Here is a 26,610-nt window from a genome sequence, read left to right as displayed (position 1 = left end):
GAGCCAGGAATAACAAATGAAAAATGTGTGTTTCCATGCTGGCTACCTGGCTGCATTTGTGCCTCAGAAAACATCCACAAATCTGAAAAGTGCTCTAAATCTCAAACTACTAAATTGCTCTGACATAAAATAACATTCATTGATTTGTTTGTGGAGTGCAAAGATACAACATCAGGTCAATAATTGCTGTTAACACCAAGTCCATGGGCCTTACAGAGGAGGTCCAGAGCTCAAACAGCAATACTCAATGTAAATACACAGAAGGTTACAAACATATATATTCATGCTGTTTGAAAACTGGCTAAAATCAGTGCAGGTACGGCCAATAAAAAAAGAATTAAAATGTTTTTACATTAGAAACAAATAAATTGTTAACAACTTCAAATGTAAAGCACAAGTTTTTGTTCCACATTATTTTATAGTAAAAATACTGGCCACATAACATCATGGCAGTGTTTATACATTGTGGAGTTTATTATACCAAATATGCGATACACTAAGAATGATGGGAATCTGCTGACTCTTTTCATATAAAAGATAATACTTCAGTCTTAGTAGTGTGGAAAAATGATGCAAAACGCTCAGCTGGTCAGTAAAGATCAACCTGTATCCTTCTGGTTACATATACCAATGTGACTTGACAGACCAGTTTATGGTCAAGTTGGCCTTTTGGATTTGGTGGCAGACATTAGAAAGTAGTCATGTTCACAGTGCAACCACAAAACCGCTCTTTTGGGGAAAAGGGAGTTGGTGGGGAACTCGAAGGAAATAAACTTGTAGGGCTCCAGGGACAGAGAATCCTAGAATCCCTGTAGTATAGAAGGAGACCATTTGGCCCATCAAGCCTGCACTGACAACAATCCCACCCAGGCTCTATTCCCGTAACCCCACATATTAACCCTGCTAGTTCTTCTGACTCAAAGAGGCAATTTAGCATGTCCAATCAACCTAACTTGTACATCTTTGGACACTAAGGGACAATTTAGCATGGCCAATCCACCTAACCTACACAGCGTTGGACACTAAGGATCAACTTAGCATGGCCAATCAACCTAACTCATACATCTTTGGATACTAAAGAGTAATTTAACATGGCCAAGCCACCTAACCTACACAGCTTTGGACACTAAGGGGCAATTTCGCATGGCCAACCCACCTAACCTACAGAGCTTTGGACACCAAAGGTCAATTTCGCATCATCAATCGACCTAACCTGCACATCTTTTGACTGAGGGAGGAAACCGGAGCACCTGGAGAAAACCCAGGCAGACATGGGGTGAACGTGCAAACACTACACAGTCACCCAACGCTGCAATTGAACCCGGGTCCTGGCGCTGTGAGGAGGGAAATAGGACAGATTAGAATTGCTCTGTAGAGAGCTGGCATGGATTCCTTGGGCTGAATGGCCTCCTTGGGTAGGACAGTGGATTGGCTACTGGTACTGACCAGTAATGCAGAGACCTGGGCTAATTACTGCAGCAGAGTCCAAAGGCTGGCATGGTAACTTGAGAGTCTGAATTCAGATTCAATGACAAAAGCAAGAAATAAAGAAGTGAAGTCAGTAAGAGTTATCATGAAGCTATCAGATTGTCATAACGTCCTCACATGTTCTTTAAGGAAGGAAAACTGTCATCCCAGTTGACCTATATGTGACGCCAGTCCCACACCAATGTGATTGACTCGGAAATGCCCTCTGATGTGTCCCAGAAAGCCCCTCAGTGGCAGCAAGCAGACCAAGAGGAACATCCATCACCTCAGGGCAACTAGGAGTGGGAATAGCTGCCAGGGATGCCCACATTCAAGAACAAACTTAAAAAGAAACCAATGTAAAGAATTGATAGGTGATAAACTGCTGGGAGAATCCAAACCACTGCCTTCACATGAATTTTAAATGAGTACAAACGGGGTCTCCTGTGCAATATTGGGTAAGCATAAGACCACATTCCAAAGGTTAGCAGGAGAGGAATAATAACTTGTGTTACTTGTGCAGTTTAACCGGTATTCTACAGTCGCTGCTTGACCCCTCACTGTCACAATAAACAAGACAACAGTTTTAAAAAAGAATGTTTAAGCAATCCTATATAAATAGTATAAGAAAATAATTTTCCAACAGTTAGTAGGTCATTCACTTTGAGATTTAACAATGTCAACCATAAGTACCGACTGCTCATTCTTTCACATCAAAACATGGACTGTCTGCACCATTCGGAAGTTATGGTGAATAGAGATCTTCGGTTGGAGGTGAACAGCAGCCCTGGGTACAGGTCCTTCTGATCAGAGCTTACAGGGATGTTGTTACCTATCCTTCATTTTTTAAATAAATAGTTCGGCACCCAACACAGTATGGGTGTGCTCTACAGGAGCTGGATTTCCAAAATACTGTTGTTAGACCCATTCACAGGGCTAAGTGTCCACCTTAGGGAAGATGCTGACTTTATTATTCCGACTTATCTTCCACTCTGTTCTGAACTTTGGTTGCTTTTCGGCCGTTTGAATAAGTTCCTCTGGAGTGTTGCCCAAGGGAGGCAACAGCCTTTTCTTGCTGTTTCGAGTCTCAGACAGCCACTGCGGAGGCAGTTCGAATGGGCCAAAGCCAAACTGCATTGCATACTTGTCGGAGATTGCATCTGAGTCTGGGGGCGCAGCCGCTGCTGCCCCCACTGCGCCGGCGTCACTGTTCGTGTGAGCGGCAAGCTGCTCCACTAACGTCTGCTCCACCTCCAAGCTGGTCGTGGCGATCTCTTTCTGCCGATGCTCCGCAGACGCGAGCGACTTGATCTCGTTGTCGTCCTCCTCCTCCTCCTCCTCGGACGGTTTGAAGATCTGCTGCTGCCCGATGTGAAACATTTCCAGCAGCTGACTGCCCGAACGCACCCCGGGCTCCAGAGTGGCGTCGGTGAGGCCGCTGGAGCTTACGGCGTTGCGCCTGCTGTACCGACGATGGAGCTGAACCACGGTGCCCACCAAGCATTTCCGAACAGACTTGTTCACAGTCAGGAAGAGTAACGGGTTCGTGAGCAGCGAAACCTTGGGCAGCCAGACCGCTGTCAGGATTAAAAAGACAGAGACGTCAGCGATGTTAAGAATGGTTCGGTAAATCACGAAAACCATGTAAGGGACACTACAAATGATAAAGATCAGCACCATGGACAGAAGCATGGCATGTAACTCTGCCTCGCGCTGGGAGACATACGGGATTGAAATTGTGTTCTGCGGAGTCCGTAACGCGGCAATGATCACCTTCTTCTTCTGGCTGGTGCTCAGAGCTCTGCGGATCAGAATCATGAACAGAAACACCACTGCGATGGGCAGAATCACCGTGGTGACGTTGTACACAATGACATAAGACAGGTGCCCAAAGGAGTAGCTCCATGGGCTACTGCACGTGGACATGGCATAAACATCCGTAACGTTAGTCACTGCGAAAACCGGGACACTCGCTAACACTGCGTGGATCCAGATGTAGATCACCAAGTCCCGGGATTTTGTATCTGAGATCTTCCTTTCTAGAGGATACAGGACAGAGTAATACCTGGAGTTGGAGAGAGAGGGGAAAAAAAACAATTAATGAATGCACTAATCTTTCAATCTCTTTATATCTACGTGCAGGGACAGTCTTATCACACTTCAGATGCATTTTGTAACACTTGCAATCATAAAACTTATTTACACTTCATGATTTTCCATTACACTACTCACTTTGATGATTACACTGCACCTTCCAGCTATGATGTGGAGATGTGGACTGGGCTGGGCACAGTAAGAAGTCTCACAACACCAGGTTAAAGTCCAACAGGTTTATTTGGAATCATGAGCTTTCTGAGCGCTGTCCCTTCATCAGGTGAGTCTTACCCAAGTAGCGCTCTGAAAGCTTGTGGCTTGTGCTACCAAACAAACCTAATAAGGTCAAAGTGTCATAACCTGGGTGCCACCAACCCCAATATATGCCTTCTACAACTTGATTACAGCATTTTTCACTGATCATAAGAGGACACTAGTGCTTACATTCTCCAATGGTTTGATTGTGACCTGATCATTTTAAATAACCCACGGGTTGTCAGTTTAATTCAGTCTGGGATTCCTATCGTCCAAGCACATGAAGATGCAACCATCCCACTTAATTTGATGTCAATTTCTTTCAGTGTTTCGGTGGTTAGCGCTGCTGCCTCACAGCACCAGGGACCCAGGTTTGACTCCCGGCTCGAGTCATTGTCTGTACTAGTCTGCACTTTCTTCCTATGTCTGCGTGGGTTTTTCTGGGTGCTCTGGTTTCCTCCCGCAGTCAAAACAATGTACTGGTTAGGTGCATTGGCCGTGCTAAATTCTCCCTCAATGTACCCGAACAGGCGCCGGGGTATGGCCATTAGGGGAATTTCACAGTAACTTCATTGCAGTGTTAATATGAGCCTACTCATGACTAATAAATAAACTTTAGCTTTACCTAATGCCCTTTACCTTGTATTAAGTTGATCTTTCCCTACACCCTAGCTATGACTGTAACTACATTCTGCACTCTCCTTTCCTTCTCTATGAACGGTATGCTTTGTCTGTATAGTGCGATAGAAACAATATTTTTCATTGTACGTTAATACATGTGACAATAATAAATCAAATCAAATTCAGAGAAGGGTTGTCTTTACATTAGCCTGTATGTGGCTCCAGTCCCACCCCACTGCGGTTGGCTTTACAATCCGAGCGTTTGATAATAGGGCACTTCCTCTGAAGATTTAGAGTGTTAGAAAGTTCTCTCCATCAACAGTATCTGACTGTTCAAATAGATCTTCTTTGATATTTTGCCTGCTCAGTCAACCTTGAGAATGTCAGTCTGATGCAATTCCCAAAGTTAGCTGATATGCATCTATACTTGTCATAGGAAATCATATTGACGTCTATACTTGTCAGAAAATCACAAAGAATGGGCTACATTTTGGGAAGATTCATAAGATTGCAACATTTCCAGCCAGGCTTTTCAATCTGTGTCCTAGAATAACCATAGTTATTTTAGGACACAGTTAAGGTTAACTGTGTCCCAGAAAGGTTAACCTACCCAATGCGGTTGTGGGAACCCCAATATAGAATATTTCCAACACACCTTAAAATAATTGATTTTTGGGCACTTTTCATAGAATCATATGATTATAGAAACCTGCAGTGCAGAAGAAAGCCATTCGGCCCATCAAATCTGCACCAATTGTAATCCCACCCAGGCCCCATCCCCATAACCCCATGCATTTACCCTATCGAGTCCCCCTGACATTAAAGGGCAATTTAGCATGACCAATTCACCTAATCTGCACATCTTTGGACTGTGGGAGGAAAGCAGATCACCCAGAGGAAACCCACGCAGACATGGGGAGAACGTGCAAATCCCACACAGACACTGACCCAAGCCGGGAATCGAACTTGGATCCTTGGCGCTTTTAGGGATAATACTAACCGTTGTGCCACTGTGCCGCCCTGGCAACCTTCACCAAAAGGTTAAAGAAGGAGTGTTGTTGTGTATTGATTACCAGGGAGGAATGACCAATACAGGGAAATTGCAGGTCACATGGACATTAATTTGATTTATTATTGTCATATGTATTGAAATGCAGTGAAAAATATTGTTTCTTGCACACTATACAGAAGCACAGAGAAGGAAAGGAGGGAGTGTAGAATGCAGTGTTACAGTCATAGCTAGGGTGTAGCAAAAGATCAACTTAATACAGTCCATTCAAACGTCTGATGGCAGCGGAAAGAAGCTGTTCTCGAGTCAGTTGGTATGTGACCACAGACTTTTGTATCTTTCTCTCAACAGAAAAATGTGGAAGACAGTACGTCCAATGTTTTGGGATGGATTGTCAGAAATGTTCAGCAAAGAACACCAGGATGACATTCTATAGGTTGCTGGTCAGGCTGCATCTGGAGTGCTGTGCCCAGTTTTGTACCCCCCATATGGTGGCTGATATATTGACCTTTGAATCGGTCCAAAGGAGAGCTAGAGGAATGATTTCTCATTCAAAGAAACTCAACAACTTCAGGTAGCCTCAAGGACTTTGATTTATTCACTTAGAACAGCACTGACTTAGAAAAGATCTGAGCAAAGTCCTCCACTGTCCCTGGGTCAAAATCCTGGAACTCCCTCTCAAACAGCACTGCAAGTGTACCGACATCTCATAGACTGCAGTATTTCATGAAGATGGCTCACTACCACCTTCTCAAGGGCATTTAGGGATGGGCAATAAATGCTGGGCCCAACCAGTGACACATGAATGAATGCAGAAAAATTCAAGAGCTGGATAACACTACCCACTGTACTACCTGACCTCCCTCTATGTAAAGAACATAGAGTCAGAGAGGGTTACAGCATGGAAACAGGCCCTCCAATAGCCAACCTGTCCATATCGCCCAGTTTTTACCACTAAGCTAGTGCCAATTGCCCATATTTTGCCCATATCTCTCTTTACCTACCTTCCCCATGTAACTATCTAAATGCTTTTTAAAAGACAAAATTGTACCCACCTCTACTACTACCTCTGGCAGCTTGTTCCAGACACTCACCACCCTCTGAGTGAAAACAGTTGCCCCTCTGTACCCTTCTGTATCTCTCCCTTCTCACTTTAAACCTATGCCATTTAGTTTTAGACTCCCCTACCCTTGGGAAAAGATGTTGACATCTAATTGATCTATTCTCCTCATTATTTTATAGACCTCTATAAGATGACCTCTAAGCCTCCTGCACTCCAGGAGTAAAAGTCCCAGTCTGTCCAGCCTCTCCTTACAAGTCAAACCATCAGGTCCTGGTGGCATCCTAGTACAAACAGAAGGTGAGGGTAAATTTACAATCTTTATAAGTGTGTAAGTCATGCTGTGAGAGCGAGTGAACAAAGAATTCTATGTATCCACAAACTTATTACAAGGAAGCAAAAATCATCAACTGGAATAGTGTGGGAGGAGTAGTTGTTAACATTGACTGCAGGGAGACCGCCACATCTGTAAGCAGTACAGGGAGAAGCATAATTACTTTACCAGGACGGCCAAATAAGAAAAATTAATTCCATTCCATTAATTCAATGCACGGAACACTAACGGCACTCACAATTATCTTCCCTCACACTATCTTAAATTACTTGCAATGCTTGCTTTTGAATGCCCATTGAGCGCAGGGTGCAATTAGCGCCCTTTCCCGAGAAATGTCCCTTCACTCATGTCTTTGCAGACATTCAGGTTGAAATAATGGTCCCTTTGCATGAAGCTGCACGATGCAGGTAAATGTCATCACATCCAGCGTGAGCTACATGCCAACACTCGCTCGTCACAGTCACCAGTACAATTACTCCCTGTCACTTCTGCTGTGCTGGCAACTGGTAACAACAAAGGAAGGATATATCCAGGAGGTAGACAATCTGCTGCTAAGGGGAGAAAGCCCTGGCAATGCCAGGCATAGTCAATGTTGAAGGGAGGGGAGTAGCTCCAAGATCAGGGGTCATGCCAACTCTGGTTAAAGTTTAAAGTTTATTTATTAGTGTCACAAATAGGCTTACGCTAACACCGCAATGAAGCTACTGGGAAAATCCCCTCGTCGCCACACTCCGGCACCTGTTTGGGTTAATACATCCGACCAGCACGTCTTTCTGACAGTAGGAGGAAACCAGAGCACCCGGAGGAAACCCAGGCAGACACGGGGAGAACGTGCAGACTCCGCACAGACAGTGACCCAAGCCGGGAAATGAACCTGGGTCCCTGGCGTTGCGACGCAGCAATGCTAACCACCGTGCCACTGCTGCCTCACAGTACCAGGGAACGGGAGGCTGGTTTGCACGATGGACTGGGCTACATTCACAACCTTCTGTAGTTTCGTTTGGTCTTGGGCAGAGCAGGAGCCAGACCAAGCTGTGATACATCCAGCGCTCAGCCAAATTGCCTTTCACTGCAGCGGGACTGGAGAATCCCAGCCGCGAGGGAGGTCGGCCCGCGTTCAGCTTGGAGTGGAGGTAGAAGTACCTGAGCCTGCGGCCTAAAAGAGCCGATAATACGTCAAGTATATTTACCATTTATATAGATGATCTGGAGGAGGGAACCGAGTGCAGGGTGTCGAAATTTGCTGATGACACCAAGATTGGGGGAAAGGCAAATTGTGCGGAGGGTGTGGAGAGTCTGCAGAAGGATCTAGATAGGCTGGGCAAATGGGCCAGGAAATGGCAAATGGAATTTAATGTTGGCAAGTGCGAGGTGGTCCACTTTGGTAGGAAGAATGGTAGGAAGGACTATTACTTACGTGGCGAAAAACTGCAGCAGGCGACGGTGCAGAGGGACCTCGGGGTCCTTGTGCATGAGTCGCAAAAACCCAGCTTGCAGGTGCAGCAGGTGGTCAGGAAGGCGAATGGGATGCTGGCCTTCATAGCGAGGGGGATTGAATATAAAAGTAGGGAGGTCTTGCTGCAGCTGTATAGGGCATTGGTGAGGCCGCAGCTGGAGTACTGTGTGCAGTTTTGGGTGCCGCACCTGCGCAAGGATATTTTGGCCCTGGAGGGAGTGCAGAGGAGGTTTACTAGGCTGATACCGGAGTTGAGGGGATTGAGCTATGAGGAGAGGCTGAATAAACTAGGCTTGTACTCGTTAGAGTTTAGAAGAATGAGGGGAGATCTCATTGAGACGTATAAGATGATGAATGGGATGGATAGGATAGAGGTGGAGAGACTCTTCCCGCTCAAAAAAGACAGTAGGACTAGGGGGCACAGCCTCAAGATAAAGGGGAGGCGGTTTAGAATGGAGTTGAGGAGGAACTTCTTCACTCAAAGGGTGGTGAATCTCTGGAATTCTCTGCCCGTTGAAGTGGTGGAGGCTGCCTCGCTAAATATTTTTAAGAAACGGGTTGATGGGTTCTTGATAAGAGAGGGGATTAAGGGTTATGGGGAGAGGGCGGGAAAGTGGAACTGAGCCACAACAGATCAGCCATGATCTTATTGAATGGCGGGGCAGGCTCGAAGGGCTAGATGGCCTACTCCTGCTCCTATTTCTTATGTTCTTATGTTCTTATTAGAGGCTGCTTGATTTGTTGATTGGCCCACTCCACAGGCTTCTGTGCAGGCCCATTGATGTGTCCTGACAGCACGATCCATGCTGAATGTGGCCAGAAGTATCCTGAACAACATGTTTCCAGTGCGGGGACACCGCCGTGAAGACCAATTTGCCACCCACATCTCTCAACAAAGTACGACAAATAGCGATGCTGAGCGTGTTTCTCCGATTTTCGCCGCAATATAAGAAAGATGTGGAAGCACTGGAAAGGGTGCGGAGGAGGTTTACCAGGATGTTGCCTGGTATGGTGGGAAGGTCTTATGAGGAAAGGCTGAGGGACTTGAGGTTGTTTTCGTTAGAGAGAAGAAGGTTAAGAGGTGACCTAATTGAGGCGTACAAGATGATCAGAGGATTAGATAGGGTGGATAGTGAGAGCCTTTTTCCTCGGATGGTGATGGCTAACACGAGGGGACATAGCTTTAAATTGAGGGGTGCTAACTATAGGACGGATGTCAGAGGTAGGTTCTTTACTCAGAGGGTAGTAAGGGTGTGGAATGCCCTGCCCGCAGCAGTTGCGGACTCGCCAACTTTAAGGGCGTTCAAATGGTCAATGGATAGGCATATGGATAATATTGGAATAGTTTAGGTCATTAGGTTCGTTCCGCTGGTCAGCACAACATCGAGGGCCGAAGGGCCTGTACTGAGCTGTAATGTTCTACGTTCTTTAATTACAAAAGCTGAAAAACTCAAATAATGAAGAAATATTTGACATTGCAACTTTGATATCACAACAATTATCCTTTCAGAATTAATAATTGTGAGTCACTCTACTGCACATTGGTGAGTTCTCAACCCCACAAAGGCAAAGGAGATATTCACCATTGATATTTCTAACTCGTACCGTTAAACGACAATTAGCTTTCATCAAAGGACTCCCGGGGTGATTATGTAATTGCGTGGGCCACAGAGGCTGCTTTTCAAGCAATATCGAATCACTCGGATTGGATTACAGCTTAAAGATAAAATAATGTTGCTTAATTTAGCTGTAGGAGGGGCCTGGTTTCAGCTGCTGGTTTGCAGCTTTCAAAGAAAGCGTCAGACCTGAAACTAATCTCCTGGTGAGGAATAACAAAATTGTGGGCAGCTGGAGGATTCGAACCCCGCAATTGTTACAAATCAAACAGCTGCAGGAGGAAAGCAGATAGACTTATTCGCAGCCAAAGAGAAATTCCCGCTTCAGGTTTTTAAGGTGTCCAGATCACCAACAACCTGGTCCTCCCCAAGTCGATGCTATAGTTAGGAAAGCCCACCAACACCACTAATGTCTCGGGGTGCAAGGGAAATTTGGCATGTCCGCTATAGCTCTCACCATTCTTTACAGATGCACCCTAGAAAGCATTCTTTCTGATTGTATCGCAGCTTGGTATGGCTCCCGCTCTGCCCAAGAAACGCAAGAAGGGAATGTGGAGGAACACAGAGATTTTGGGGTTCATATCCACAGATCTCTGAAGGTGGCTAGAGCCGTGAAGAAGGTTTATAGTGTGTTAGTGTTTATTAACAGAGGGGTTTGAGTTTAAGAGCTGTGGGGTTATGCTGCAACTATACCGGACCTTGGTGAGAGCACATTTGGAATATTGTGTGCGGTTCTGGTCACCTCACTATAAGAAGGATGTGGAAGCATTGGAGAGAGTGCAGAGGAGATTTACCAGGATGCTGCCTGGTTTGGAGGGTAGGTCTTATGAGGAAAGGTTGAGGGAGCTGGGGCCTTTCTCTTTAGAGCAGAGAAGGATAAGAGGCGACTTAATAGAGGTTTATAAGATGATGAGGGGGACAGATAGAGTGGACATGCAGAGACGGTTTCCTCAGGTGGATGTAGCTGCTACTAGGGGGCATAACTATAAGGTTCATGGTGGGAGATACAGGAGGGATGTTCGAGGTAGATTCTTCACTCAGTGAGTGGTTGGGGTGTGGAATAGACTACCCGCTGTGATAGTGAAGTCAGACACTTTAGGAACTTTCAAGCAGTTATTGGATAGGCACATGGAGCACACCAGAATGATAGGGAGTGGGAAAGCTTGATCTTGGGTTTGGACATAGCTCGGCACAACATCGAGGGCCGAAGGGCCTGTACTGTGCTGTACTGTTCTACGTTCTATATAAACTACAAAGGGTCATGAATTAAGCCCATTCCATCACGCAAACCAGCCTCCCATCCATTGACTCTGTCTACAACTTCACACTGCCTCAGGAAAAGCAGCCAGCATAATCAAGGATCCCACATACCCCAGACATACTCTCTTCCACCTTCTCTCAGTGGGAAAAAGTCTGAGGTCACGTACCAACAGACCCAAGAGCAGCTTCTTCTCTGCTGCTGTCAGACTTTTGAATAAGCCTACCTCGTATTAAGCTGCTCTTTCTCTACACTCTAGCTATGATTGTAACACTACATTCTGCACTCTCTCCTTTCCTTCTCCCCTATGTACTCTATGAATGGTATGTTTTGTCTGTATAGTGCGCAGGAGACAATATTTTTCACTGGATCCCAATACATGTGACAATAATAACTCACAGCAAATCAAATCAGTTAAAAAATCCTGTACCAGATTTAATATCACAACTCCTCTGAGCCCAGTTCAGTTAACAATAAAGTTAAATAACAGGGCTTCCATTGTGATATAGAGCAGTGGTTACCAACCAGTGTGTCGTGAAGATCCCCCAAATGGACTACGAGAAAAGATTCCCGGGCAATTGGGACCAGCTAAGCGGTTGCAAAGAAAAGAGAGCATGGACAAGTTGGGCCAAAAGGCCTGTTTCCATGCCATAACCCTCTGTGACTCTACGACACTACTCAAACAATTCAAAATTAAACTAAAACTAATCTTTGTCTTCTATCTCCAAGACCTGGGGAATCTCGGGCCTCCCGCGCGTGCACGAACTGGGAAAGAGCCGCACACGCGCAGTTCAGATCTTTAACATTGGTCAGGCCCTTGCACATTGACCAATGGGACTTGGAGCTAAAGACAGATGTCCCAATGCCCACACAGAAAGAGAACACACAAAAAGGGCACAAGAAACCTTGGGAGATGCAAAAGAGACAGGGAGAGGTTAAAATAAACTGAGAGAGAGACAGGGAGAGGTTAAAATAAACTGAGAGAGAGACAGGGAGAGGTTAAAATAAACTGAGAGAGAGACAGGGAGAGGTTAAAATAAACTGAGAGAGAGACAGGGAGAGGTTAAAATAAACTGAGAGAGAGACAGGGAGAGGTTAAAATAAACTGAGAGAGACAGGGAGAGGTTAAAATAAACTGAGAGAGAGACAGGGAGAGGTTAAAATAAACTGAGAGAGAGACAGGGAGAGGTTAAAATAAACTGAGAGAGAGACAGGGAGAGGTTAAAATAAACTGAGAGAGAGACAGGGAGAGGTTAAAATAAACTGAGAGAGAGACAGGGAGAGGTTAAAATAAACTGAGAGAGAGACAGGGAGAGGTTAAAATAAACTGAGAGAGAGACAGGGAGAGGTTAAAATAAACTGAGAGAGAGACAGGGAGAGGTTAAAAATCGATGTCCCCAGGAATGGAAGAAGACAGAGGAAAAAGGAGATGTGCGTTAAGGAGGGGCAGCACGGTGGCACAGTGGGTTAGCACTGCTGCCTCAAAGCGCCAGGGACCCAGGTTCAATTCCCAGCTTGGGTCACTGTCTGTGTGGAGTCTGTACGTTCTCCCCGTGTCTGTGTGGGTTTCCTCCCACAGTTTGAAAGACGTGCCGGTTAGGTACATTGACTCGGACAGGCACCGGAGTGTGGTGACGAGGGGAATTTCACAGTAACTTCATTGCAGTGTTAATGTAAGCCTTACTTGTGACGAGTAAACTTTAAATGTGATGATGTCGCGACAAAACCAAAAGAATTAACAATTCTGTTGTTTAATTTCATGATAAACAACTGTTGATTAATAAATATCTCCATTCGCAACATTCATGCTTTTCACTCATGATTTCACATCCTCCACGTTGGTGATCTTCTGACACAATGGGCTGGTTTTACAGCCTCGCTTCAGCGGGACTGGATGTTCCCACCCAAGGTCAATGGACATTTCATGGCAGGCGAGGCGGTAGAATTCCAGCCAGTGTCCGGATTTGAGAATCATAGAATCCCTACAGTGCAAAAAAGGCCATTTGGCCCATCAGGTCTATACTGACTCCCTGACAGAGAATTTTACCCAGACCCTCTCCCCCGCCCTACCCCAGTAACTCCACACATTTCCCATGGCTAATCCCCCTAATCTACACATTTTGGGACATTTAGTGAAAATTTAGCATGGCCAGTGTACCTACCCAGCATGTCTTTGGACCGTGGGAGGAAACCGGAGCACCCAGGGGAAACTCACTCAGACATGGGGAGAACATGCAAACTCTACACTGTCAGACGCCCAAGGCCAGGATTAAATCTTTGTCCCTGGAGTTGTGAGACAGCAGTGCTAACCACCGTGCAGCCCTTATCCACTGTGTTGCTCTTTCCAACACACACCAATGGCAGGCGGTAAGAGGGAGGGATGCCTGGTTAACTATGTGATGGAAAGGAAGTTGGAACCTCTACCATCAGTATTACAGCTCCACATTATAACACACATTTAAAAGTACATGTTACCACAGCAACTGGGTCTCCCTGAGTAAACTGCAACACACTATCATCACAAGTTATCAGCTTTATTATATCGTTATTTACTACAAGCCACAGATACCTGTGACGTTAAGTATCACAAAGCTCACTATATAATATCACGTCCATTTTAACAGCAGTTAAAAATAGTAAATACATTCATTATGAATTAGAATTAAGGCAGCATGGTAACACAGTGGTTAGCATTGCTGCCTCACAGTGCCAGGGACCTGGGTTCGATTCCCGGCTTGGGTCACTGTCTGTGTGGAGTTTGCACGTTCTCCCTGTGTCTGCGTGGGTTTCCTCCAGGTGCTCCGGTTTCCTCCCACAGTCTGAAAGATGTGTGGGTTAGGTGCATTGATCCGAACAGGCACCGGGCTGTGGCGACTAGGGGAATTTCACAGTAACTTCATTGCAGTGTTAATGGAAGGCTTACTTGTGACTAATAAATAAATTAACTTTAAAAAAAGAACTGGGCATCATGGTTAGTGCTGCTGCCTCTTAGCCAGGGACTCATGTTCAATTCCCGGCTTGGGTCATTTTCTGCACAGAGGCTGCACATTCTCCCCGTGTCTGTGTGGGTTTCCTCCCGCAGTCCAAAGATGTGTGGATTGGCCATGCAAAATTGCCCCTTAGTGTCAGGGGGACTAGCTAGGGTATGCATGGGATTATGGGGACACGTCCTGGTTGAGATTGCGGTTGGTGCAGACCCAATGGGCCGAATGGCCTCCTTCTGTACGGTAGGATTCTATGATTCGAATAAATGAAATTTAAGCTTAGAACAAAGACTAAAATATCAGTAATGCCAGTTTGTAACTACAGCAGAATTTAAAGATAATGTTTTTGTGACATTCCATATCAAATCTAGATTCTTATCAGAAAATAAAAATCTACCTGCACGTAGTGATTTAACCTTTGATTATTCATCAATTTAATTGATAAGTTACATTATAAATCAGATGAGGAGATGGTGGCATTGTGATGATGTCACTGGACTAGAAATCTAGAGGCTCAAGCCAGTGCTCCGGATTTAAATCCCACCATGTCAACCGATGGAATTTAAATTAAATTAATAAATCTGGATATAGGAGCAGAATTAGGCCATTTGGCCCATCAAGTCTGCTCCCCCATTCAATCACGGCCGATAAGATTCTCATCCCCATTATCCTGCCTTCTCCCCATAATCCTTGATCCCCTTATTGATCAAGAACCTATCTATCTCTGTCTTAAACACACTCAATGACCTGGTCTCCTCAGTGGCAATGAGTTGGAAATAGAAACTCTACAGTACAGAAGGAGGCCATTCGACCCATCGAGTCTGCACCGACCACAATCCCACCCAGGCTCTACCTCCATATCCCTACATATTTACCCACTAATCCCTCTAACCTACACATCTCAGGACACTAAGGGCAATTTTTAACATGGCCAGTCAATCTAACCCGCACATCTTTGGACTGTGGGAGGAAACCAGAACACCCGGAGGAAACCCACGCAGACACGAGGAGAACATGCAAACTCCACGCAGACAGTGACCCAAGCCAGGAATCGAACCCAGGTCCCTCGAGCTGTGAAGTTGCGGTGCTAACCACTGTGCTACCGTGCCGCCCGTTCCACAGATTCGCCTCCCTGTGGCTGAAGAAATTCCTCCTCGTCTCAGTTTTAAAGGAGCGTCCCTTCACTCTGAGGTTGTACTCTCAAGTTCTAGTCTCTCCATTAGAGGAAACATCCTCTCCAGTTCCACTCTATCCAGGCCTCTCAGCATTCTGTACATTTCAATTAGATCTCCCCACATCCTCCTAAACTCCATTGAGTACAGACCCACACTCCTCAACCGCTCCTCACATGACAAACTCTTCATTCCTATGGATAAAAACCCACGTGGTTCACTGATGTCTCTTTCGGGATGGAAATCTGCCGTCCTTACCCGGTCTGGCCAACTCGTGACTCCAGACGCACAGCGACGTGGTTGACTCTTAACTGCCCTCTGAAATGGCTCAGCAAGTCACTCAGTGCAAGGGCAACTAGGGATGGGCAATAAATGCTGGTCCAGCCAGCGACGCCCGTGTCCTGTTAAAGAAACAAATTGCTGGGCAGGATTTTTCTCTCCATGGTGTGTTTGGAGGCAGTGGGCGACAGCAGCTGCTTGCTGGCAGCAGGATCTTATGGCCCCACCTGTATCGATAGGGATTCCCACTGAATGCAAACCCTAACCACTGGGAAACTCACGGCTGGGATTCGCCATCGGTGAGATCGTACGGTTCCACCAGCGTAAACGCCAACAAGATTTCGGCAAAGATATTTGCCTAAATTCATTACGATAACCGTTTCACAGAATTACTGAGAGTGCACTATAGCAGTCTAGTAATAAGACGTGACCTACCTGTCCAATGCAATGACAGTGAAGCTCAGGACGGTGACAGAACAGAAGACCTTGTGCAAGAATTTGATAATCTTGCAGAACAGCAGCGTGTAGATCCACCAGCAGCAGTGAGGACTGGCGCTCAGGACAATATCGAAAGGCACACAGAAGACACTGGCGCAGATTCCGGCGCAGGCCAGGTTTTTGATGAACCGGTTTGTGACGGACTTGAATACTGACGTGCGGCAGGTTGACCACAGCACCATCAGGTTCCCTGCAGCAAACAGAGAGGCAAACTGGTGAGGAACACACAGGGATAAAATGCAGCAGAGGCCAAGAGGGCCAACATGTCTTTCAGAATGTGGGAGGAAACCCACGCAGACACGGGGAGAACATGCAAACTCTACACAGACAGAGACCCCAAGCAAGGAATCGAACCCAGGTCCATGGCGCTATGAGGCAGCAGTGCTAACCACTGTGTCACTGTGCTGCTCCAATTCTAATTCATAATGAATATATTTACCATTTGTAACTGCTGTTAAAATGGACGTGATATTATATAGTGAGCTTTGTGATACTTAACGTCACAGATAGCTGTGGCTTGTAGTAAATAACGATATAATAAAGCTGATAGCTTGTAATGATAGTGTGTTGCAGTTTACTCAGGGAGACCCCGGTTGCTGTGGTAACATGTAACGTGTTGAGTTGACATAGAGGTTTACAGCATGGAAACAGGCCCTTCGACCTAACATGTGCGTGTCACCCTTTTACTTTAAACCGCTTAGCTAGCGGTTTGATTTGATTTGATTTATTATTGTCACAAGTGTTAGTATACAGTGAAAAGTATTGTTTCTTGCCCGCTATACAGACAAAGCGTACCGTTCATAGAGAAGGAAATGAGTGAGTGCAGAATGTAGTGTTACAGTCATAGCTAGGGTGTAGAGTAAGATTAACTTAATGCAAGGGGTAAGTCCATTCAAAAGTCTGACAGCAGCAGGGGAGAAGCTGTTCTCGAGTTGGTTGGTACATGAGCTCAGATTTTTGTATCTTTTTCCCCACGGAAGAAGGTGGAAGACAGAATGTCTGGGGTGCATGGGGTCCTTAATTATGCTGGCTGCTTTGCCAAGGCAGTGGAAGTGTAGACAGAATCAGTGGATGGGAGGCTGGTTTGTGTGATGGACTGGGCTACATTCACAGTCTTTTGTAGTTTCTTGCGGTCTTGAGCAGAGCAAGAGTCCATACCAAACTGTGATACAACCATAAAAAATGCCAGCTTTAGGCCCATATTCCTCTATACTCATCTTACCCATTGTAACAGTCTGAATGCTTTCTAAAAGGCAAAATTGTTCCTGCCTCTACTACTATCTCATTCCAGACACTCACCACCTTCTATGTGAAAAAAATGCCCCTCTAGACCCTTTTGTATCTCTCCCTCTCAACTTAAACCTATGAATTCTAGTATTAGATTCCTCTACCTTTGGAAAAAGATGTTGACTATCTAACTGACCTATACCACTCATTATTTCATAGATCTCTATAAGATCACCCGTCAGCCTCCTAGGATCCAAGGATAAACGTCCCAGGGCAGCACGGTAGCACAGTGGTTAGCACTGCCGCTTCACAGCTCCAGAGACCTGGGTTTGATTTCTGACTTGTCCCTAAGTGTCCAAAGATGTACAGGTTAGGTGGATTGGCCAAGCTAAATTGCCACTTAGTGTCCAAAGATGTGCAAGTTCGGTGAATTGGCCGTGCTCAATTACCCCTTAGTGTCCAAAGATGTGTGGGTTAGTCAATAGGCCATGTTAAGTTGCCCCTTAATGTCCAAAGATATGAAGGTTAGGTGGATTGACTGTGCTAAATGTGCGGAGTTACAGGGACGGAGCGGGGAGAAGGGCCTGGGTGAGATGCTCTTTCGTTGAGTCGGCGCAGAATCGATGGGCCGAATGGTCTCTTTCTACACTGTCGGTGGGTCAAACTCCTGGAACCCCCTCCCTAACAGCAGTGCGGGTGGACCTACGCAACACAGAGTGCAGTTGTTCAAGAAGGTGGTTCGCCATCACCTTCTCAAGGGCAATAAAGGCTGGGCTGGCCAGTGACACCCACGTCCTGTGAAAGAATTTAAAAAAAGATACACGGCAGCCACTGACAGCATTAATCTCCTACAAGAGTTAGTGGTTTATAATCACCAGCTGACCCTCAGAACAGTTACAGGCCTTGAAATCGCCTTGCTTTACTGAACTGTCTGTGGGTAATAGGTATGTGACGGAATGGCTTTATTCAGATACATCTGTAAGCTTTTTAACTGCCTGTCATTGGCAGGTTCTGGTGGCTAACACATTGCGAAGCATTAATTCAAGATGCACATCCGCGCTGCCAGATTAATGACTATGTCCCTGTCGCTGGAAATTTATTGAGTAATAATGCGTCATTGATAGCTAAGGAATAACGCGGTCAATAAATATACCTTCCAATTTCCAATATCTCAAGTGCAGCTGAATGTTTTATGGTCAACATGACAGAGCATGCAGGCTTTAAAATTAAAAGTGACATATAGAAACTTGCAACTCTGACAAACTGAAATGATAAAAGTAGGCAGCAGGAGGCCGGTTGGATACTGCTGTCCTTTTATTTAACCACATTTAAAAATCAGCATGATTATCAAAGACTGGCATATAAAATAGCGGTCCATAACCATCAGCAAAAATGCATGTATCGAACCATTAAGGAAAACCACTTCAATTTTAAATCTTTTTTTTGGACAGAACCTTTCAAGCCACACGGTTGGAAATGGATTTTTATACTTTTGAAAAGATCTTTGAACGCAGTGGTGCTACAATGCATTTGACAAGAATTGAAGTCAGCACAGGAAAATGAATTATATTCCTACTTGATGCCTATTCCTTTACTCGAACTGAAGTGACGAGAAAAAAAACCTCTCAACCTTTTCATCTAGAATTACAATTGTGTGACTGACGAGTTCCCAGGTGAGTGTGTCTTTGGCTAAATGCACCGCACACTCTCAGACCTGATTTAATTTGTTCTGCGTCAGCTAATCCGCGCGTGGGATTGCGCTGTGTGCAAAGTTGCTGCACTTGCATTAATCAATAAATATCAGGCTCCCGGTCTCTACAAACGCTCCCTGCCACGCACCCCCATCCCAAATTTACAATGTGCTCGCACGACTAGTTTCCCGAGGAACTGGTGATCAAGTGCATTTCCGATGATAGAGCCTATGAAGGGTGTGGGTTTCCCCCGAGTGCTCAGGTTTCCTCCCACAGTCCAAAGATGTGCAGGTTAGAACATAGAACCCTACAGAACATAGAACCCTACAGAGCAGAAACAGGCCCTTCGGCCCATCGAGTCTGGTTAGGTGGATTGGCGCTTAGTGACCAAAGATGAGAACAAAGAAAAGTACAGCACAGGGCTCTAAGCCTGTGTTAATCATGATGCCCTAACTTACTGTCCAAAGATGTATAGGTTATGTGGACTGGCCATGGTAAATGCATGGGCTAATGGGGCAAGAATGAGAGTGTTTGGCCTGGGAAAGGTGTTCTTTCAACAAGTCGGTGCATACTCTCAATGGGCCAAATGGCCTCTTTCTGCACTGAATGGATTCTATGGTTTTATGGATTCTATCACAAATTGACCACTGTGCATGCACTGCCTAACTGCGCTGTCATATCACTGAGGGGGTAATACTGTAATGCGCAGAACACCCAACGCAACAAAAACAAAAAATGTTGGCAATAAACAGGTCATAAATTCATGAGATTGTAATGGGTAGCACCGACGTGATGATGTCATGCCATCGTGTCCCAGCATTAGCAGAGGGCATTCCAAATATTTTTCCAGACACCACTGTCACTGTGGCAGCAATTTCCACTGGCTGAAGTTAGACAGGACACAGGCAGAATAATTGACTCCAGCCAAATAGAATCAGTCAGTCTTACCCTTCGTTGGCCAGAAGCAGAAGCATTCTGAGAGCTGGCATGTAACTAATGACGGAAGATTGATTCACAAACTCTTCCAGTGCAGAGTTTTAAAGATGGACAGAATGACAAGCATTGGTGAAAATCCACGTGCAGCTAAACTTGACTCAAACAATATAATATTGGGCAGCACAGTGGTTAGTACTGCTGCCTCACAGCGCCACGGCCCTGGGTTTGAATCCCGGCTTGGGTCACTGTCTGTGCGGAGTTTGCACATTCTCCTCGTGTCTGCGTGGGTTTCCTCCGGTTCCCCCCCACAGTCCAAAAGATATGCTGGTTAGGTGAATTGGCCGTGCTAAATTCTCCCTCGGTGTACCCGAACAGGTACCGGAGTGTGGCGACTAGGGGATTTTCACAGTAACTTCACTGCAGTGTTAATGTAAGCCTACTTGTGGCACGAACAAATGAACTAAACTAATTTGTGTTTTGGGGGAAAAAAAATTAAACAAGAGACTGTGGAGAGAATGAAAGGAAAAGGGAGGAATAACAATTATATCACATATCGTCAGAGTGTTAAATTGTGCTTTACACTCAATAACACTGAAGACCCGAAAGAACCAATCCCCCCTACCCCTCAATAACACTGAACTGCTAAATTGCCCCTTAGTGTCCAAAGATGAGAACAAAATACTGCTGTTTCGCTTAGTAGTTACTTTGCGGGCAAATTGCAATGAAATAAATCTCTGTTGATCTGTTTCAGTCAGATTGGTTGAGAATGAATGGCAGCCAAGGCAGTGGGTGGGTGGGGGGGTGTGGGAGAAACAGGCATCCTGACTCGAAACGCTGGCTCCATTCCTCTCTCTACAGATGCTGTCAGACCTGCTGAGATTTTCCGGCATTTTCTGTTTTTCTGAGTTCTTCGTTTGCTGTAAGTTTGGGGGATGTCCTAAGGCCATGAGAGCTGCTAGATGATTGGAAATATTTATCTTCTCTTCTTCCATTGCGTGATTTATTAATTGAAGGGAAGGCGATGGCCTTGTGGTATTATCACTAGTCTTCTGCAAAGCGATCATTGTAAAGTGCTGTTACCCTTTGTACCATAATGCCTTGACATTATGCTTCCTCAAGCAGTTTTACTATTAACAAATGGGGGAGGTGATGGCCCAGTGGTATTATCGAGAGGCTATTAGTCCAGAAATTCAGCTACTGTTCTGGGGACGTGGGTTCAAATCCTGCCACAGCAAGAGGTGGAATTTGAATTCAATAAATAAAAATCTGGAATTGAGAATCTACTGATGACTATGAAACCATTGTCAATTGTCAGAAAAACCTATCTGGTTCATTAATGTCCTTTAAGGAAGGAAATCTGCTGTCCTTACAATGTCTGACCTACATGTGATTCAGAGCCATAGCAAGGTGGTTGATTCTCAACTGCCCTCTGGGCAAGTAGGGAAGGGCAATAAATGCTGGCCAGCCAGTGACACCCACATCCAATGAATGAATAAAAAAAGGACTATTCCAGAGTTTATTATGTAATTTGAAAGGTAATACTTTGAATAATGAAGCAGCTTCTTGCTACCGATTCAATTAAGTGCTCAAGTATTGGAGTGGGACTTGAAAGTTCAACACTTGATTCTAAAGCAATCCTGAGTTCTGCAGGAGCCAATGTTTTTTTAGCAGTTAAAACCCAACTGCAACAAAGCAGCAAAACAGCATTGAAGAAAGTAATCTTATTCCACTCTGTGGCTTTTGAATGTCAGTAAATAAGCCATGCCATCGGTTTATGCAGATTAATTTAAATTCAGCTGATTTAATAATGCTACGACACAGAAGTGGCACGGTGGAACAGTGGTTAGCCCTGCTGCCTCACAGGTCCAGGGACCCGGGTTCAATTCCCGCCTTGGGCGACTGTCTGTGCGGAGTTTTGCACATTCTCCCCACGTCTGTGTGGGTTTCCACCGGGGGGCTCCAGTTTCCTCTCAGAGTCCTGAGATGTGCAAGTTCGGTGGCTTGGCCATGGTAAATTGCGCCTCAGTATCCAAAGATGTGTAGTTTAGGTGGATTGGCCATGCTAAATTGCCCCTTACTGTCCAAAGCTGCGTGCGTTAGGTGGATTGGCCATGCTAAATCTCTGGGGTTCCAGGGATAGGGCCTGGGCCAACTTATCTGTCAGAGAGTCAGAGCGAGCTCAATGGACCAAATGGCCTCTTTCTGCTCTGTAAGGATTCTATGAAAAATGATGGCGTTTGATTGATGCTAAGGGTTAAAATCATGTGGTAAAGCATCATTCATCATAACAACCCCATAACATGGGCAAACCTGATGTTTATCCCTGTAAAATAATAAAGAATGCTCCATCACAGCCACAGTAAGCTTGCTCAGACGCTGGGCCTCAACCACTACAGAATATTTGGTGATTAATTAAGCTTTTTGTTTTAACCAGCCACAGGGTAAATTGATGATGAGAAGCACTTAGTATGACTGCCTGAGAGTAGGCTGGACAAGATAAGCCTGAGTGGTACAGTGAGTCAGAACTCTCGCAGTTTCAGTCTGAATCCATTTCAGTTAGATTGGAATGACACCTCTGATGTGTTAGAGGCACTTGTTGTCTTGATGAAAGATCATTGAAACGTTCATGCCGTATCTCTCTCTCTCTCTCTCCTTTCACAGATGCTCCACTTGCCTGGCGACTGCACTACGGGAAGATCCCACAACCAAATCCTGGGTAAATTTTCTTTTAATCAAAGTTGGAGTTTTAAGTTTATTTATCAGTGTCACAAGTAGGCTTACTGCAATGAAGTTACTGTGAAAATCCTCTAGTCGCCACACTCCGGCACCTGTTCGGGTAACACTGAGGGAGAATTTAGCACGGCCAATGTACCTGACCAGTACATCTTTGGGAATGTGGGAGGAAACTGGAGGAAAGACATTCGGCCCGTCGAGTCCACACTAACAACAATCCCACCCAGGCCCCATCTCCATAACCCAATGCATTTACCCTAGCTTGTCTCCCTAACATTAAGGGGCAATTTAGTGTGGCCAATCCACCTAACTCGCACATCTTTGAACAGTGGGAGGAAACTGGAGCACCCGGAGGAAACCCACGCAGACACAGGGAGAATGTGCAGACTCTGCACAGACAGTGACCGAACCCAGGACCCTGGCACTGTGAGGCAGCAGCGCTAACCACCGTGCCAGCGTGCTGCCCTTTTACTTTAATTACAACATCGGCGGCATTTTGCTTTTGGCTCCTTGAATTGAACCGAACCGTGGCAACCACATTCTGAACAAACTGTAGGGTAAGACTGTCAGAATTTAGCACCATTAGGAGCCATGGGGAATACGGAAAACCAAAATCTGGCTGTCACTTAGAACTCACATTCTAATCAGTATTCTGTAAACTGAGTTTGTGTCTTTACATCCCCTGATTGTCATCAGAACTCTCCACTCACCTGACGAAGGGTCAGAGGCCTGAAAGCTAGTGGTTTTTGCAAACAAATAAACCTGTTGGATTCTAACCTGGTGTTGTGAGACTTGTTACTGTGTTTACCCCAGTACAATGCCGGCATCTCCATATCATATTGCTTATGCCAGTGGGGTCTTACGGTCCAGACCACAGCGCACCTCTCACCGTGGCGTTCCAAGCAGCAAGGGGTGTGTTCAACAGGAAACCCTGTTGACAAGGGCAGGACCTCAAGACCCCACTGTCAGTGAGTGATGCATCATCTCCCACCACCGTGAAAGAGAGAGAGAGAAAAATCCCGCCCAGGATTTTGATACAATGAATGTTCCTGTTCTCTTGTTCAAGAACATTTTTGGTAACCGGTGTAATGGCAGCAATGCCTTTGTATCCTTTCATAACAAGACCAGCATTCCTATCTGCCCTTGAACTGAGGGGCTTGCATAACCATTTCAGAGGGCAGTGTCGGGTCAACGACAGGGGTCTGGAGTCACATGTCGGCCAGACCGAGTGCGGACATGTGTCAACCAGATGGATTTTTATGACAATCAACGGTAGTTTCATGGAGGCTATTACTGAGACTAACTTTCACGCCAGATTTATCCCAACAGCCCCAGTGGAATTCAAACCGATGTCTCCAGCCCGTTAGGATATCTGGATTGTTAGTCCAGTGGTACACCACACATTGCCACTTTGCTACCATCACATACAATCATCAGTTCCATTTAGTTACCTCTTGCCTCGATAAGAACAAAGTTCAAACATTAAGTATTGTGTTTTCACCTTTTCAATTTGGGATCTTTTACCACTGAGAGCCAAAAGACTCAAAGGCTTAGAAACAAGACTCAGATACATGACTGGAGGCTCTGCTGTCTCACAGAGCCAGGGACTCAGGTTTAATTCTGACTCAGGTCACAATCGGTGTGGAGTCAGCACGGTCTCCCCGTGTCTGGGTGGGTTTCCTCCAGGGCTCCGGTTTCATCCCACAGTCCAAAGATCATAGAATCATTGAATCCTACAGTTATGAAGGAGCCCATTTGGTCCATTAAGTCTACACTAACCAGAAGCCCACCCAGGACCTATCCCCATAACCCCAGGCATTTACCCAAGCTAGTCCCCCTGACACTAAGGGGCAATTTAGCATGGACAATCAACCTAACCCGCAAATCTTTGGACTGTGGGAAGAAACTGGTGCACCTGGAGGAAACCCACGCAGACACTGAGAGAATGTGCAAACTCCACACAGACAGCGACCCAAGCCGAGAATCGAACCCAGGTCCCCAGCACTGTGAGGCAGCAGTGCTAACCACCATGCCACCATGCCACCCCAAATGTGTGTGTTAATTGGCCATGTTAAATTGCTCCTTAGTGTCCTGGGATGTGTAGGTTAAAGGGATTAGCGGGGTAAATGTGTGGGGTTGTGGGGATAGGATCTGGGGTAGGATTGTTGTCAGTGGGCTGAATGGCCTCCTTCTGCGCTGTAGGAATTCTATGATTTCTATGAAGAGTCAGCTACTGGCTCTTTTTATAGAACACACAATATCTACCAACGACCTAAAGCAAATAACTTTGAAAGACATTTTGTTCACCACTAGCAGAATGTCAATGTGAGAACTTTACAGAACTGCGCTAATTTTCAATTTAAAACAAAAGAGTTCTGATTAAATTTAACATCTGTAATTTTTATACCTCTCTGATTTTTCTGTGAATATTTTTATTTCATATAATCACAGGGGTTGGCCTGAATGACGGTGAGAGCGAGTGGGATTAACATACACCATCGTAACAATCCACTGAACCACTCTAAATTAATTGCTGCTTCATTCCTGATGCTAATCCAGCTCCTTCACACTCTTCTGTTAAACAGGAGAATGAATTGCTACCATGGAAGACAATACGAAAATAGCATCCGATAGCTTCAGTTTTACAAACGGAGCCAAAGTAAACACATCTAAATTTAGCCTTTCAGTAAATGGCCATTTATAATGATGACATTCTCAGCCAGAATGTTCCCTGGACTCAAAGAACAAAGAAAATTACAGCACAGGAACAGGGCCTTTGGCCCTCCAAACCTGGACCGACCATGCTACCTGATTGAACTAAAACCCCCAACCCTGCCAAGGATCATATCCCTCTATTCCCATCCTATTATGTATTTGTCCAGACACCCCTTAAAACTCACCATCAGTTCCACTTCCACTACCTCTCCCGGCAACGAGTTCCAGGCACCTAACACCCTCCATACAAAAGACATGCCTTGTACATCCCCTTTAAACCTTGCCCCTTGCACTTAAACCTACGCCCCCTAGTAATTGAGTCTTCCACCCTGGGAAAAAGCTTCTGACTATCCACTCTGTCCATGCCCTTCATAACCTTGTAGACTTCTATCAGGTCGCCCCACCCAAACCTCTGTCGTTCCAGCGAGAATAAACCAAGTTTCTCCAACCTCTCCTCATAGCCCTCCATACCAGACAACATTGTGATAAATCTTGTCTATACCCTCTCCAAAGCCTTCATATCTCAAAACCTCATGGTGAACAATCATCGGAACAACTATATGATGACATCAACAAGTCCCATCCCACCACCAGACTCACCATGGACTACTCTCCAGAATTGGTTGCATTCTCGGACACACGTATCTCCATCAAGGACGTTCACCTCAGCACTTCACTCTACCGCAAGCCCACAGATAACCTCACTACGCTTCATTTCTCCAGCTTCCACCCTAAACACATTAAAGAAACAATCCCCCATGGATTCGTAGACACAGGGTTTGCTCAGATGAAGAGGAATGCAACAAACACCCTCTTAAGAACAGGATATGGCGCTCGACTCATCCATCAACAGTTCCGACGCACCTCAGCAAAAAGCTGCACCAACCCTAATCAGAAGATAAACAAGGGACGCAGCAGACAGAGTAAGCTACGTCATCCAGTCCAGAGTGGAGAGGATATGACATCTCCGGAGCTTTCAGCATGTCATCAATGAAGGTGAACATCTCGCCAAGGCCACCCCCACACTCTCACTACCTGCCTTCTAACAACCGCGCAACCTCAAACAGACCATTATCCACAGCAAACTACCCAGCCTTCAGGAGAACAGTGACCATGACACCATACAACCGTGCCACAGCAACCTCTGCAAGACGTGGCAGACCATCGACATGGATACCATCATCTCATGTGAGAACACCATCCAC

General features: G+C 45.6%; 1 protein-coding gene across 2 annotated transcripts in view; it reads right to left on the bottom strand.

Annotated features, from left to right (window-relative positions):
- Positions 1-478: 478 nt before the first annotated feature.
- Positions 479-26,610, bottom strand: part of gpr176 (G protein-coupled receptor 176) — a 39,526-nt gene continuing 13,394 nt past the window's right edge. For both annotated transcript variants that reach the window (XM_080202066.1, XM_080202067.1), the window contains exons 2-3: positions 16,041-16,293; positions 479-3,532 (exon numbers count right to left, since the gene is read on the bottom strand). In XM_080202066.1, the coding sequence (XP_080058192.1) occupies positions 2,404-3,532; positions 16,041-16,293 (1,382 nt within the window). In that variant the 3' untranslated portion in view covers positions 479-2,403. The remainder of the gene's footprint in view (positions 3,533-16,040; positions 16,294-26,610) is intronic.

The sequence above is a fragment of the Carcharhinus amblyrhynchos genome, chromosome 14 (genome assembly GCF_965287045.1).
Source record: "Carcharhinus amblyrhynchos chromosome 14, sCarAmb.v2.hapA, whole genome shotgun sequence".
NCBI lineage: Eukaryota > Metazoa > Chordata > Chondrichthyes > Carcharhiniformes > Carcharhinidae > Carcharhinus > Carcharhinus amblyrhynchos.
The sequence above is the reverse complement of the archived record's forward strand: the minus strand, read 5'-3'. Positions and strand labels throughout refer to the sequence as shown.